Source organism: Aspergillus udagawae, assembly GCF_001078395.1.
Source record: "Aspergillus udagawae IFM 46973 DNA, scaffold_4, whole genome shotgun sequence".
NCBI lineage: Eukaryota > Fungi > Ascomycota > Eurotiomycetes > Eurotiales > Aspergillaceae > Aspergillus > Aspergillus udagawae.
This window is the reverse complement of record NW_025091267.1, coordinates 2,590,668-2,605,557: the sequence shown is the minus strand read 5'-3', so window position 1 is coordinate 2,605,557 and position 14,890 is coordinate 2,590,668. Positions and strand designations below refer to the sequence as shown.

Sequence of the window (14,890 nt, the reverse complement as noted above, 5' to 3'; positions counted from 1 at the left end):
CGCCGCCGTCACCATGGAGTCTCTTCTCCAGCAGTCTCGGGCGATGTGTCCGTTCCTCAAGCGCACCTCTCCCACCACTCTGCGTACTCTTGCCACGGCTACCCGTCCCAGCCTCAGTCCCGGCGGAGGTACCATGTCGAACCTCCAGGTCATCGCTCGTCGTTGCCCTGTGATGAGCAAGGCCCTGGCTGTCCAAAGCGCCCGCATGGCCGGCGCCAAGAGGTTCACCTCCTCTGCCGCTGGTGTGCCGGGTATGAGCAGCAAGCATTTCCGTCCCACTCAGACCAGAAGAGCGCTGCACGGTACTGGAGGCAATGGCGCCAACCTGAGCCCAGATCTTTACAAGAACACCGACAGACGTGCGTACTTTCTCAGCGGATAAATTGAATATATGTAGCTAATTGATTCCGAACAGTCGAACCCACCTTTGGCAACGGCAAAGGCAAGACCCCACTGACCACTTCTCCCGCGGCGGTTTCCGGTCCCCGTCCTGAGGCTCCCGTTTCCGCTCCATTCAACTACAATGCTTTCTACCAGGGTGAACTGGAGAAGAAACACAAGGACAAGTCCTACCGCTACTTCAACAACATCAATCGTCTCGCCAAGGAATTCCCCCGTGCTCACACCGCCTCGGTGGAAGAGCGGGTGACCGTGTGGTGCTCGAATGACTATCTCGGAATGGGTCGCAACCCGGAAGTGCTGGCCACCATGCACGAAACTCTGGATACCTACGGAGCCGGCGCCGGTGGTACTCGCAATATCTCGGGACACAACAAGCATGCCGTGGCTCTGGAGGACACGCTCGCCAAATTGCACGGCAAGGAAGCGGCGCTGGTGTTCAGCTCGTGCTTTGTTGCCAACGATGCCACGCTCGCGACCCTAGGAAGCAAGATGCCCGACTGTGTCATCCTGTCGGACAGCTTGAACCATGCATCGATGATTCAGGGTATCCGTCACTCTGGCGCCAAAAAGATGGTCTTCAAGCACAACGACCTGGTCGATCTGGAGAACAAGCTGGCGTCTCTGCCGTTGCATGTGCCCAAGATCATCGCGTTCGAATCCGTTTACAGTATGTGCGGGTCCATCGCCCCAATTGAGGCTATCTGTGACCTCGCCGACAAGTACGGCGCCATTACCTTTTTGGACGAGGTCCATGCTGTGGGTATGTACGGTCCCCACGGGGCTGGTGTTGCAGAACATCTTGACTACGAGATCTATGCCTCTCAGGACACCCCCAACCCTCGCTCCATCAAGGGAACGGTGATGGACCGCGTGGACATCATCACTGGTACTCTGGGCAAGGCGTACGGGTGTGTTGGAGGCTACATTGCCGGCTCTGCGGCTATGGTGGATACCATCCGCTCCCTCGCTCCCGGTTTTATCTTCACGACCTCGCTGCCTCCGGCGACGATGGCCGGAGCCAATACGGCCATCCAGTACCAGGCACGTCACAAGGGCGACCGTGTGCTGCAGCAGTTGCACACTCGGGCCGTGAAGACGGCACTGAAGGAACTAGATATTCCCGTGATTCCGAACCCCTCTCACATCGTACCTCTTCTGGTTGGCGATGCCGAGCTTGCCAAGAAGGCCTCGGACAAGCTGTTGGAGGAGCACGGAATCTACGTCCAGGCGATCAACTACCCGACCGTGCCTCGCGGTGAGGAGCGCCTGCGTATCACTCCCACTCCGGGACACGTCAAGCAGCACCGCGACCACCTGGTGCAGGCCGTCCAGGCGGTGTGGAACGATCTGGGCATCAAGCGCACTAGTGATTGGGCAGCCCAGGGTGGGTTTGTCGGTGTCGGCGTGGAAGGCGCCGAGGAACAGAACCAGCCCATCTGGAAGGACGCACAGCTCGGCCTGGTCGAGTACGAGAGTCTGGAGCAGGCGGTCGAGCGTGAGTTCCAGCAGGCGCCTCGCATGCAAACCGCCGCTCCCATCCAGCCTGCTGCGGCTCCCGCTGCCTCCATCCCCGTTGGTGTGGCTGCATAGACAGGACGCTGCCTTATTGGGTAGTGTGTATCTTGCATATATAATTCACCTTCCCTTTGCACCTGAAAGATCTATGTCGTGGAGGTTTGGGTAAAGGATTAATATTCTCGCTCATTGACAATATAACCTTGTGCTCAGGTACATGCACTTAGTATGTATTCACAATTCCTTTCTACGAGGAACATTCACATATACGTCCGAACCGGTCTGTCATTACCGCACTTTTGAGTTCGATAGATCAATTCAAGGGCCAGTCTCTACCTCTAGCATTTCTCACAATTATAACCCCGTCGTAGAAGGCTTAGTGCATAGTTCAAGACATTGTAGGCCTCTGTAAGATATGAGTGACATTTACAGTCCAACGATCGCGCTATCATCTAGTTACAATGGAAACCCCCAACGCCATGACACCATGAGACAAGCGCAGAATTGCGGGAGACAGGCAATCCAAAACCCAACTTTTCTAGTTATCATTTTTCACATCTGACAAGGGAAAAAAAACCCACAAGGACAGACAATCATCTCCTTCCACCGCGGCTCACCTTGGGAAACTCCACAGGAACCTTGAGACGGGCAATCCGTCTCGCGGCCGCCTCGGCCTTGCCGCCCTTGATATTCCATTTCGCGAACTCGCTCTCACGTGGCTTATCGACGCGGCAGCCCAGTTCGCGGAAGTACTGCAGGATGGTGGCGCTCTCGAGCCTCAGGTCGTCGCGCAGGTCGGCGGGGTCGGTGGCCAGCTCGTTGGGCGAGTTGCCGCCCAGGGAGCTGGCGCCGCCGTCCTTGGCGGGCTGCGGAGGGATGTGCAGCGACAGAGCGCAGATGGTAGTGTGCAGGAAGGTGAGGTCGTTCTTGGTGAGGTGGGAGCCCTGGGGGGCGAACTTGCGGCGGATGGCGTCGATGACGGGGTCCGGGAGGGTGCCGGCGTCGGACTGGCTTGTAGTCTGCTGCTGCTTGCTGGTAGAGGCGGGGTTGCCCGAGGCCGAAGAGAGGATGCGGCGCAGTTCCTCGCGGGGCGGGAGGCGCTTGCTGCCTGGTCCGGCGGACGACTTGGGGTCTCGGCCGGAGCGCAGGGAGCGTGAAAACTCGAGCAGGAGAAGGATGAAGCGGAGGAGCTGGAGGTGGGTGGTATTGCCGGACTTGACGACCGCCTCGACGCGGCGGGAGACGTAGCGTGAGGTCGTGGCCACGGGGAGGCCGGCGGAGACGGTGTCGGCCCACTCCTTGACGCCGGGGAGCTGGCGGAGGGTGGCCAGCCCGTTGGGGACGAGCACGTCGATCGGGTAGACGTCAGCCGGGTGCGTCGCGTCCAGGTTGGCCTGCGGGATGGGCTTGTTGGCTTGCACCTGCGCCTGCACGGCGGCTGCCTTGGACGCGATGTCGGCCGCGGCGTCGGCGGGCATGGATGAGAGGATGGCCGACTCGGCGGCGTTGGCGGCACCCGCGGGCGCGTTGGACAGCTGTGCGTTCTCGGTCATGGACTGCGCCGCCTTGCGTGATTGTTTCGTGCCGAAGGTGTTGGTGAGTTCGGTGCGTTGCGTGCGCATGTTTTTCTATCGCAGTCAGCATCAGCCAAAAGAGTCGAGCAGCTGTACACAAAAGCAGAGAGCATACCACTTCCTCCTCCTCGCTGCTCTCCTCATCCTCCTCTATCAGGGGCTTCATCCTCCTCACGGCTCCTCGCACCGTCAACTTGCGCACCTCGATAAGCTGCCAGGTCTTCTTTTCCGGGTCCACCACGGCAACGTAGTGCTTAAGCTGGGAGTCAGCGTCCTCCTCCGCCTCGCGGCCCACAAAGTCCAGCTTGGGGTGCTCGGAGGATTGCAGCAGGAGCTCCGACGAAACAATCCCCTTGCTGCGATTTGCCGATGACGAAGAATTTGCGCGGGCTTTGAGGTACGGCGTAAAACGGAGGTTGCGTGGGGCGTTGACGCCGGGGGTGGTGACTGTGCAACCTGTCAATCGAATTGTGCATTGTACAGCAAATGTATATCATTCATACTTATCACAGGAGCCAGCTCGCTATGCTCATCTACTACACTGGCTGACAGAGGTGGTAGGTCCTGAACCTCGAGTGCGGGCTTCTTGCTGGGACGTTCATGGCGATCAGAGTCGCGCTTGCGCTTTTTTTCGACTTTATCAGATGGCATACTGTTCCTTTAGGAAGGAGAAAAGAGAATCAAGAGAGGTATTGGTGAATGGCGTGGTGTTGTAGCTTAGCTACGTTGGACTGAAATGTTCGAAAGGAAAAAAATTGCCGGGTCCAAAATTTGGTTCTCCGCACTCAAAGGCGGAGATGCTCGTTATTGGACACACGAACCAGAGCACGGTGAATTGGTACATGTCCGTTATTCTTCATTATTATTATTACCGCGACGACTACTGCTCTGCGCATTTCAAAGCTCTCAATTAGGATCTACGATACTGATTGGAATTTGTTGTCATCGTAATTTTTGCCATTTCATTTTTAATAAACTCTCGAGGGACACCTCTCCATGGCTCAAGGTCTCACTAGAGAACAAGACCTGAAGTAAGAAGCGAGCAATTGACCGGTCCTCATGCGAAACCCAAAAAGGTTCGGTGAACAAAGACAGTACAGGGATGAATAAAAATGAAGAATCACTTTTTCTTCAAACTTTCCCACCGACCTCTCCAGCCTCCACCGAACACAGTCGCCTCTCCGAGAAAATAAGGACACGGGTATGCGTATCCCACACTGTCTGATCAAGAGAAAAGGATATCGAAAACGTTTGAAGTGAGCCCGAGGAGGATGGAAGCAGGCTGTTGAACGGCGGACTCCGAATTCGACCACGTTTGAATAGGGGGAATTCAACCGTAAACAACTTTTCGTAGGAAATCGGACCAGACAGGTACCCATTGGAGCGGCTGGACCACGGAACGATCATAACAAAAAATCATCATCGTAACGTCGTCGGAATATCATGTTCGGCGTTCAACTTGAGCATCAACATGAAGAACCGAGATGGAGTGGGCGAGACGTTTATTTCCTGCAGAGGGGATTAGCACCAGGCCAGATCCAATTGATTTCCCATCGCTTTGATTCGTGATGGTGATGAAGGGGGAAACTCACGATCTGGCTCTCATCTTTCTTCTCTTACGCTTAAGGCGACGAACGCGCTTCTTTCTCCACTTGGCTCTCATCTTCGTAGATGGTTCGAGACTGAAGCTGGTCAGTCAATTGCCTGAAGATGAAAGTCTTGAAGGTGAGGGGGGGGTTCAATACTCACACTGCTGCGAGGATGAGAAGATGGTTGCAAGAAGGATGGAGAGCTGCGGCGGAGCAAGCTCTTTGTGTGCGCTGTGGCTGACTCAGCAGAGTATGCCACTAAGGGCTCGCTAGTGGTCCGGCCTCTCTGATTGGCTCGTCAAGGATGCACTGAGGTGGCTCTCTTTACCGAGCTTATATTACGTCAGCCGGATTGTTTGTTAACTACCATTGAATGCAGGACCTCGCCAACAGTTAGTCTAGGTAGTACTCGACCAGATGTTAAGACATGTCTATTGCTTTTGCTGTGTCTATCTCTCAGTATATCTACACTTACTGAAACCGTTACGGATGTGTATTGGCGAACTGACATCGATCATAGAGTATAGTTCATGTCATGACGTAAATGTTTGTCTATCCAACGAGATATTCAAAACGTTTCGTGGCTCCATGCAAGCGTTGATAGGAAGCCCTAACCCTACCTTCAAACACCTTCAGAATATATCAATAGGTATAGCGGTAATTGGGTGCAAGATCACCCAGCTGTTCTTGCTCCTCCGTAGTAAGCTCAACGGTAGCACCGTTGGCCATGGCCTGATCACGCTTCCGGTTGTCGTACCAGACTGCCGCAAGATAAGCGGTACAGCATGCTGCGGAGAAGCAGAGGAAGGAAAGACTGATGATATACCCATTCCGGTAAAGGGGTGCGTCCTTCTTCAGGAAGGAATAGGTAGCAATGATACCACCAACTGGTTATGGCTGTCAGCGATCACCCCTCTTACGTGTCGAGGGTATTGCAACTTACTGTTACCGAATCCGATCTGCCATGCTGTTCCCACGCCCCGGCGACGGTGTCCACTCAGGTTCATGGCGTACCAACATACGACGACGGCCATTGAGCTGTAGCAACCACCGGTCACCATGAAGAGTGCCCCATACTGGACATGCCGGTGAGCCACGCCGTGAACATTCAACAGGATCCCAAAGCCGCCCATGGCAATCAACATGGGGATCATAGCAAAAATGTAGCGGTGCCTGAACTTATCCGAAAGGGTGGCAATCAACATGGAGAAGCCGAACGCGGCTGCCCACGGGGCTACTGAGTAGAGTTGGGTTTTGATCGCTGGTAGCAGACCGTCAGCAGAGCTAATACTTGCAGGATTTTCACGACACATACGGGAGTAGCCATAAGTCCTGATGATGGTCGGGGCGAAATACGCATATCCTGCACGCTGTTAAGAATGGAACTCATCCAAGAGACATGTCGAGTCCAGCTCACCGTATGCCGTGACAATCTGGCCGAAATACATCAAGCCGCCAATGAAAATCTTATCTAAGAACATATTTAGCGAAACGCAAAACCAGAAGACTGGTGCAATACTCACAGTCCTTAAAGACAGCCAGCACATCACGCACGGTTAGCTTGACATCTCTGCCAGCGGCGCCGACGTCCTTTGCAAGCTTCGCACGGATGAACTCTCGCTCTTCGTCATTCAGCCACTTGACGTCTTCCGGGAAGTCTGGAAGCACGAAGAACCAGACAAGCGAAACAACACAGGTGAGGACGCCTTCGATGATGAAGACCCATCGCCAGCCATTGTAGCCTCGAAGCCCGGCCATTTCGCCAAGACCACTGGCGAGAAGACCACCGAATGCGCCTGCTAGGGTGGTGGAGCTAAAGAAGAAGCTGAATCTTTTCTGTGCCTCGCTGCGCTTATACCACATTCCCAGCAGGTAGAAGCCTGCCACGTCGCCATTGGTTATTGACTAGGCCAATTGTTCTCTGAGGAAACAGACTTACACCCAGGGAACATTCCCGTCTCAAACATGCCTATCTCATATACGTCAGGTCTCATTCAACCGGCACGTATATCTATATTCTGTGATGGGATAAATACCAAGGAACCAGCGAGTAGTCATCAAGCCGCCCCAGCTCGAAACCAATCCTTGACAGATCGTCACAAACCCAAATAAGAACATGCACAATGATACTGCGGTATGTCAGCAGTCTGTTCCCTATCGCACATCAAGACGAAGTACATACACCATACATGGGGCTTCAGCTTCTTCAGCAATATGTTGGAGGGAATCTCGAACAGGACGTACGGTACGAAGAAGATGGTCAAAGCAGTGTTGTACTTGTTATTCTCGATATTTAGATCTTTCTGCAGCCCGAGGATTGCGGCATTGCTGATGTTGACTCTGTGACGGCGCATCATAGAGGTCAGTTCATGCACGGAGCTCGGTGTTTGAGGATTGATTGCATACCGGTCCAGAAATGCGAGCAAGTACATGACACACAGACACGGCACGATATGCCAGTCAATCTTGGCCATCAACTTGCGCTCCGTAGTCGTGGTGAGAGGAGGGAGGTCTGCGGACACAGTATAGGTCTCGCCCTCGGCTTTGCCATTATCTGTTTCGGAGACGCCTATGTATGCGATGAGGGGTTAGCAGTCTATTTCTCAAGGGAGTGATGTCTCGTAAACGAAGAGAAAGATTATCAAGGACACACACTTTTTAAAGCCATATTTAATGATTTCAGGGCGCAATTATTCCCGCACCTCTTGGAAAAGGCTGATACCGAAAGCTGACACGACAGAAGGGGAAAAGAAGCAAGAAACAGCTACTGCGCAGAAGATAATGCATGTTTATTTCTCACTAAGCACGCACGGTGTGACCTTGGGCAGCAGCCGTGCGCCGAGTCAGGGACAATCAGCAGAGACTCAGATGTTTCTATTTGTCAAATCATATCTACCATTAACCGATTCTAGTCTACAAAAAATGGGATTTTCGGGGCTGAACAACCTACGCGATACATCTTTTGGGGATCGGCCACGGCCGAGGTGACTGTACTCCAACGCCAAGGAGTGAGCAAGGAGTCCAGGAGGGTCGATAGGTGCACCGATGCGGAGATAGCGCTTATTATTTGCGAAGGCGACACGTAATAATTCAATTGATAGACAAATCAACAGACTACTATGTACTAGTACTACTGAGAAGTAGCAACACGAGCATGTCGGTCAATTGACGAATCTCCAATCCTCAGTGCCGAGCGAGTCCCCGCAGATTTCCCCGGCCAAGCTTTCTTTTTCTTGGACTTTGGAGCATCTCCGCATTCCTATCCGCAGGAGAGGCTGGCTCTTACGAAGTAGAATGGGAATACTGTTTATTGAGTATTTTCATGGATATAACTCCATGAACCATGGTTTAAGAACTATAGTTTGGTTCCTAGGAGCTTCTACTAGATGATGTTGCATTGCACCCATCCTGATATCATTGCTTGGGTCATTGACCAATCTGGTCATTGAATAGCATCAACTCCGCATAGTATCGGGTTGGCGGGCATTGATGGTATTGCGGTAATAGATAAACTCCTCGCAAAGGAGTCATTCTGTCAACTTGCAATGCTAGGCCCATTGACAACGGGAAGACTGAATTGTCGATGGCCACTCTAGTGGACATGCACAATCTACGCGGGTATTGAAGAACGACAATCAGCTGAAAATCATCGCCAGGGATTCTGGATTGATATCAGTCGGTAATCATACAATCAGCACAGCTTGAAATCTCCAGGATTGACGCTATGCGAGATACATAAGCTGAGAAGGACCCATCGAAGACTAAGTGAGGGATAAATTGGTCGAGAAGCCGAGCAGCCGTCCTCTACAATTGAGCAGCTCACTCGCTCGACCCCTCCTCCACTGCCTTGCCCCATGCCTTCTCGAAAGCCGAGTTGTCCTCACCTACTGCGCTTGAACCAGCTTGGTTCAGATCTTGGGTATCCTCCTCGTCCACCATCACCGGGGCGGTGGAAGGCGTATCAGGGCGATCTCTTTCGGCAGCGAATTGTTCCGCTTTCTGCTCCGCGCCTGGCGGCTGGAAGTCAAAATTTGAGCTGTAGATGACGGCTGCGAAGGCTTCCAGATTCCGGACATTCTGATCCATGGCGGTAAGATACATGTTGGGCGGATTTGTGCCGTTGCCAATAACATGCGCCTGCCGTGCCATGACAGCCAGTACATTCGCGAGTTTCGTCTTGAGATCCACTGTCTTCACCTGTGGGACAACTGTGGCAACCGATGTGAATGATTGTGGTACGCTTTCTGACGCTTGTGGCGACGACTGGAATGCTTCCTTGATGCAATTTTGCATCAGTAAGTCAAAGCATTCATCGTTGAGGGCTTGCAGGACGCGGCCAAAGGTTGGCGATTCAATCAGGTCAGCCGTCTCATCGAGGAGATGTCGTAGAGTCGAGGCTGACTGAGACGTCGAGGGTTCAGTCACCCCCGCAACTCCCGACTCCTCCAACAAATGTTCCTCCTCTTCACGAGGAGGGAGCAGATAGGACAGCCATTTTCGGCTTCTATACCCGGGGAGTCAGCGCAGGAACCTTATCTTATGATGGAACTGTGGTTGGGCATACCTTCTATCCTCCGGAGTGTTGCCTTCCACCTTCTTGCGGATGTCCAGAGTCAATTCCGACAGCTTCCCCACGGAAATATCTTCCCGGGGGTTCAAAGAGCCAAACGCATCTGTGACCGCAGCCTGAACCTCGTTCATCAGGTCCTTCCAGCCACGATGGAGCAACCACCAGCTGAATGCAAGATATCGTCGGTTTGTCTCAAAATCATTCCCCAGGGTCTGAGTCAGATCATCGTCATCATGATCCTCAAGTTTGATCGTGGAGGCATTTGCTGGAGGAGTAGCCAGGGAGATCACACTGGATAGATAATTTCGGCGACCAAGAAGGTTGAGTTGGATTCGGGTGAAAATGGTTAGTAAGGATAAGGTGTAGATGAGAGTAAACGATCTGGTGACAGCTGCAGTTCCAACATTAGCTAGCCCGTCTTAGCCAGTCTTATAAGAGAAAAGACGACGTACAAGTGATCTTGACCTCGCTCCAAAGTTGAGTCTTGTTCCGCTTTACCCGTGCCGGCCCTTCGCCATCGATGCCTGGTTCTCCTAATTGACTTGTGCGGACAAACCCATCGCTCTGGAAGCTTGAGAGGCTCCTTCGATCATCATCGGCCACACTGGGTGACACCGAGCTCAGGTCCGACACAGTCCCCTCACCAGCCTGGAGCCGAGCCAATCTCTCCGCCCGCTTCTTCTGCAATTCTTTCGTCAACTGCTCCACAGGAAGGGCTTCGAGGATATCTTCCGCCGCGGTCGGCAAGAGGGCCAGAACAGTATAGGTACAGTCCGTCTGATTCTGTTCAAAGCGTCGCCGTAAACTAGACAGAGTCAGTCAGTCACCATAGCCGAGCACGCGAGCGGATGGATTCTGTCCATCTCATTTCGCCAAAAGACCGTGAGGAACTCAAAAAGGCAACATACTTTTCCCGGGCGATTCGATCGCTGCTCATCCGCTCCCGTGCCTCTGTTATCTTCGACAGCACATATTGTCCCGCGAGATAGCCAGCTCCAATAACGCCGGCCCCGATCGCGAGACCTCTGCGATTGCGTCGGAACCAGCGCCTAGTAGCTCCAATCATGATAGAGCTAGATGATGGAAGAGCAATGAAAGTCAAATCATTCAAAATAATGCATTACATATCATGAGATTTCAAGGAAGCAGAAAAAGTCATCAAAACGATGTCTTAATAGTCGTAAGTTGGAGCAACAGAGACACAGGAGCTGTTGGTTGGGAAACCCAAGACCAAGAGAAGAGCAGGCCTCGGCTAGAGTGAGTGGGAGAGATAACAGTAACGGCCGACACCGTGAACAGCGCCCGGATGAGGACCAGGTCAAGAATGGATGAGTCGCCGACGATCCTCATCTAGGTCATAATTGCATTAAGATTCATATACCTTTACATTACTCCATCAGTTAATCAGTTAATTTCTACATCTACAGCTATCCATAGACAATTATAGTACCTGATTCTTCAGTAGTCCGTTGCCGCATTCTATCGGCCGGGATCTCCCTCTACTGCTCCGTGGATAGCCTGCATTGTCTGTACAGACTGGAACTGTACCTTGGGGGTATAGATGTCACTGTCCCTCGTTGATCTTTCTCCATCCCTTCTTGGTCGTCTGCAAACACTCTGTTCTCATGGACTACATCATGCTTATTTTCCTCTCCAAGTCATTCGACCTGAGCTTATCGTGTTCCTGAAAGTCTCAACAGCGAATAACTACCTATCTCTCTAGAGAGGTACCTTAGTCTTTTCCCCCCTCTCAAACCGCAATCCACCTGCCCTGCTTTCCCCCACATCCAGGTCATTGAATCGGGACTGGTCTCCGTGATACTGGCTTAATAGTTTGCCGTCATACCTGGCTCATTAATATTTTTATGCTTATTGCTTGCTCCCTTTCGCAGCAAAGAAACAAGGCAGTGTCGGTTAGTGCTTAAGACATATCTCTCCTTGATACCGTACGACCCCTGCGACGATGGAGCCCCGCAGGACCCCTCCAGAGTACTTCCTGGAGATCTTCGCAGACACAACCACCGTGAGGGATGTATTAAAAGGTTTGTGAATCATTGATATCGGCTTGCCATATTATCATATATGTTCCCTATCCTCTATTAACAGCAGTCGTGTTGTCGCCAATTGTCCTGAAAACACTCCTGCCTAGCGCTCAGCTGACATCACTCCATCCCAACCAGGCATCCTCAACCTCATCTTCTTCCACCGTTACTTCCCATCAATTCGACCGACAACCTTCGACGTTCTTGACTTTACCCTCCCCGCCATCGACGATGTCGAGCTAGAAACTCTGATCGAATCCCGCATCAGCGCCCTGGTCCGCCAACACACATCCGCTACCAGCACCCATGAAGGCGGCAGCGGCGTACGCGGTCGCATCGCGGTCGAGTTCTATGAGAAGAAGCGCAAACGCTCCGGGGCGTGGTTCAGCGGCCTAGCGGGCAAGGGAGAGGAAGAGGTATGCTGGGAGGTGTGGAATCTAGATGTGACGATCGCCACGCCCCGGACGGAATCAGGTATCTACTTATAAAACCGATGTCCCTGCTACAGGAAGAGAACATATAGGCTGATTATCCCCGTCCAGAACGCGCCAAAGTCCGCAAGGCGATGGAGAACATGCTCCAAAAGGCCGCACTGAAGATCCTCGCGGTCGTCAACCGGGATAAAGATCACATTCCGCCGATCACCACCAGCGACTCCAATCCCTTCCCCTATCGAATCGTACTGAATCCCCGCTCGGACGGCTGGCAGAATCGGTTCGGCTTGTACTGAGACACTACATCGACTTGGCTTCTTTATCGCCAGATCTCCATGCAGGTATCCGCTGGTCTACGGCTCCTGCGTGGATCAAGATCGACTCTCCTAATAGATCGTCGCGCCGCGCCTGGAGTTGCGGAGTCGGTTGGTGATTTTATTTTTCTTTTGCGGCCGCTCGTTCGGATATAAATGTACATCACCTACGTTATCGCGACATGAAGCTCATTTTTGCGAAAGCCATCATGAAGGCATCATTGGACCTTACGAATGCATGCATGAAAACAAAGGACCGGTATGAGGAATGGCCAAAGATACTGCTCAATTACCCAAAGAGGCATGATCGCGTTAGGTAAAATTTCATCCAAGGATAAGTATAGCCATGTCCTGTCCTTTTTCAACAAAAGCAACCTCCACCATCCTACTCCGATCACGGCAAGTGCAAACAAGAAGTAGAATGTCACCGCCCCGCTCTCCCTAGTCGACCCCGATACCTTAAACCACTACTTCTCCGCTCACTCCGACAACTCGACTTTCGGATTGCGCCGCGCAGGCCATAGGCCTGACAAGGCAAGAATCGATGTTTTCTTTCGCGGCTTGTGAAGGGCAAGCCGTGAGAGACTCTATATGCTAATACCGATTCTTAGCAATGCATTTACTGCGACTTGGAGGCGGCATCGGCCTGAGCACGGAGGTTGGCTGAGGTAGATCCGCTAGCGAAGAAGCGGCCCAGCACAGGCTGGAGGAAAGAGTGGAAGACAACTTGAGCGCCGCTGCAGATGACGAGTTAGCATGGTTTTCATGTCATCGCGTCTACCGGGGCGGGCATACTTGGTCTGGGGGAGAGCCATCCACAGAATGAGGACGAACTTGAAGATGTAGTAGAAGGCTTTTTCACGAATTAGCAAAAGCTCCATAATTGGAAGAAAGCATCAGATTGCAAGAACTTACGGAACCAGTAGGCAGCGTTGATGGCACTCTCAACAACAGTCAGGAGGGCGTAAACAACCCAATACTATGATTCACACGGTCAAGTCAGTCTCCAATCGCTGATGATGGTGCATCACGTGCTATGAAAACAGCCTAGGCTGTTCCTTAGCAGGCGGCGGAAAGATCGTCTCCGCCTCCAAGGTGGATTGGGGTTCACGATCACAAGCACATACCGTCAACCACTGTAGCGATCAGAACACGGTCAGCCGCAATCGTTGAGTCTATCAATTACAGGGGCTAGGCAGCGGGAAAACTCACCTGAGTATCATCTGCCTTGCCAGAGGTGAACAGGGCATTAAGAGAGTAGTAGCCAGGGATCAGGAAACCGGCAAAGTTGACGAGGAACTCGCCAGCGATGTTGAAGAAGACCAGGAAGGTGTAGATTCCGGCCAGGCCGAGGATGACATAGACCTTCGGAACAGAGGTCTGGCGCTCCAGGTTGTTGAGGACAGGGTACTTGGAGAGCTATAATATCACCCCACGAACAAATCAAGGGTTAGTGGCTTTTCTTTATTTCTTTGCATTTTCGACTTTCTGTCTAAACAGAGAGATCGCTGAAGAAAAGAAAAGGCAAGGACAGGACAAAGGGTGTGGAGTAGAAGTAGTCGAAAGGCGTGCTGGGTCTATCATCGCCAAACACACTAACAAAGCTGACGCACAATAACCATCTACTTACCTCCTTGTCAAGCTGGGCTATGGTGTGCTGAGCACGATCCTGGAAAGTAGCCATTTCTGCTGGATTTCAATGGTTTAATGCTAAGTACAAGGTAGTAAAGGTAGTATTAAGGACTGCCTGAGGTGGATCGAATATAAAGATGAAGATGTAAAGAGAAGACAACAAGGGGAGAATGTTATCACAGCTCAAGAGGTTCGAAAGGGTCGAGCTGGCGGTTAAGAGGACGCAGAATGGTGCATGACGGTGCGGTGTGTCACGTGATTGGGGTGACGTCGAGTCCAAGCAAAGAGGCAGATGACGTGCGAGGCATCACGGTAGGTAGAATAGCTTGTTTACTCTACACAAGGCACCTTGTATCATGCTGTAGTATGCTAGCAAGCCCTTGCAGACCAGATCAGTAATGACCCAAGCTGTTCATAAACTACGGAGGGCTTTATATGTCCCTGCAATCTCAAGGAGAAAAGACCCACCTGTAGAGTGCTACGACGTATCATTGTCAAAGCGCATACGAGACATATGGGCAAAACTAAGTGCAATGCCATTGTTGACTGGGGTAGTTACTAGGCGAGAATCCCTCATAGTCACAGGGTCTCTTCGTGTGAGCAGGTCTAACAGTGAATACCTACTGCTTGGTGTCTGCTTTTAGGCAGTGAGACCAACTGATCGGAAGATTACCTACCACAACACAAATAATTGTAGACGAGTCAAGCATTGGGAATATCCATTTATTACCAACCCTCGTTGATCGTCGATTACAGCAGAAATGCCTCGAGTTGTTCCAAGACGAGCCTTGTTCTTTACAGAGAGCAGAAGTGGTCAA

At 52.1% G+C, this 14,890-nt stretch overlaps 6 protein-coding genes across 6 annotated transcripts; 2 read left to right on the top strand and 4 right to left on the bottom strand.

Moving 5' to 3' along the window:
• Window positions 1-13: 13 nt before the first annotated feature.
• hemA (5-aminolevulinic acid synthase HemA) lies at window positions 14-1,992 on the top strand (the record flags this gene model as incomplete). The annotated part of the gene is made up of 2 exons (XM_043291197.1): window positions 14-359; window positions 416-1,992. The coding sequence occupies 2 exons, from the start codon at window positions 14-16 to the stop codon at window positions 1,990-1,992; spliced, it is 1,923 nt and encodes a 640-aa protein (XP_043147132.1).
• Window positions 1,993-2,510: 518 nt separating this feature from the next.
• Aud_006293 (DNA-directed RNA polymerase I subunit RPA49) lies at window positions 2,511-4,142 on the bottom strand (the record flags this gene model as incomplete). Its single annotated transcript, XM_043291196.1, has 3 exons — window positions 2,511-3,545; window positions 3,607-3,947; window positions 3,995-4,142. The coding sequence occupies 3 exons, from the start codon at window positions 4,140-4,142 to the stop codon at window positions 2,511-2,513; spliced, it is 1,524 nt and encodes a 507-aa protein (XP_043147131.1).
• A 1,580-nt stretch (window positions 4,143-5,722) lies between these two features.
• On the bottom strand, window positions 5,723-7,748 carry Aud_006292 (putative MFS transporter; the record flags this gene model as incomplete). Its single annotated transcript, XM_043291195.1, has 10 exons — window positions 5,723-5,967; window positions 6,024-6,341; window positions 6,396-6,443; window positions 6,498-6,551; window positions 6,604-6,960; window positions 7,020-7,049; window positions 7,117-7,209; window positions 7,263-7,420; window positions 7,487-7,649; window positions 7,736-7,748. The coding sequence occupies 10 exons, from the start codon at window positions 7,746-7,748 to the stop codon at window positions 5,723-5,725; spliced, it is 1,479 nt and encodes a 492-aa protein (XP_043147130.1).
• Window positions 7,749-8,899: 1,151 nt separating this feature from the next.
• Aud_006291 (peroxisomal biogenesis factor 3) lies at window positions 8,900-10,716 on the bottom strand (the record flags this gene model as incomplete). The annotated part of the gene is made up of 4 exons (XM_043291194.1): window positions 8,900-9,584; window positions 9,645-10,041; window positions 10,103-10,455; window positions 10,559-10,716. The coding sequence occupies 4 exons, from the start codon at window positions 10,714-10,716 to the stop codon at window positions 8,900-8,902; spliced, it is 1,593 nt and encodes a 530-aa protein (XP_043147129.1).
• Window positions 10,717-11,613: 897 nt separating this feature from the next.
• Aud_006290 (autophagy-related protein 101) lies at window positions 11,614-12,422 on the top strand (the record flags this gene model as incomplete). The annotated part of the gene is made up of 3 exons (XM_043291193.1): window positions 11,614-11,692; window positions 11,831-12,166; window positions 12,235-12,422. 3 exons carry the CDS (start codon window positions 11,614-11,616, stop codon window positions 12,420-12,422), a joined length of 603 nt encoding a protein of 200 aa, XP_043147128.1.
• A 637-nt stretch (window positions 12,423-13,059) lies between these two features.
• On the bottom strand, window positions 13,060-14,124 carry yop1 (putative membrane biogenesis protein (Yop1); the record flags this gene model as incomplete). Its single annotated transcript, XM_043291192.1, has 5 exons — window positions 13,060-13,177; window positions 13,236-13,293; window positions 13,356-13,419; window positions 13,653-13,859; window positions 14,071-14,124. 5 exons carry the CDS (start codon window positions 14,122-14,124, stop codon window positions 13,060-13,062), a joined length of 501 nt encoding a protein of 166 aa, XP_043147127.1.
• Between the last annotated feature and the right edge of the window lie 766 nt (window positions 14,125-14,890).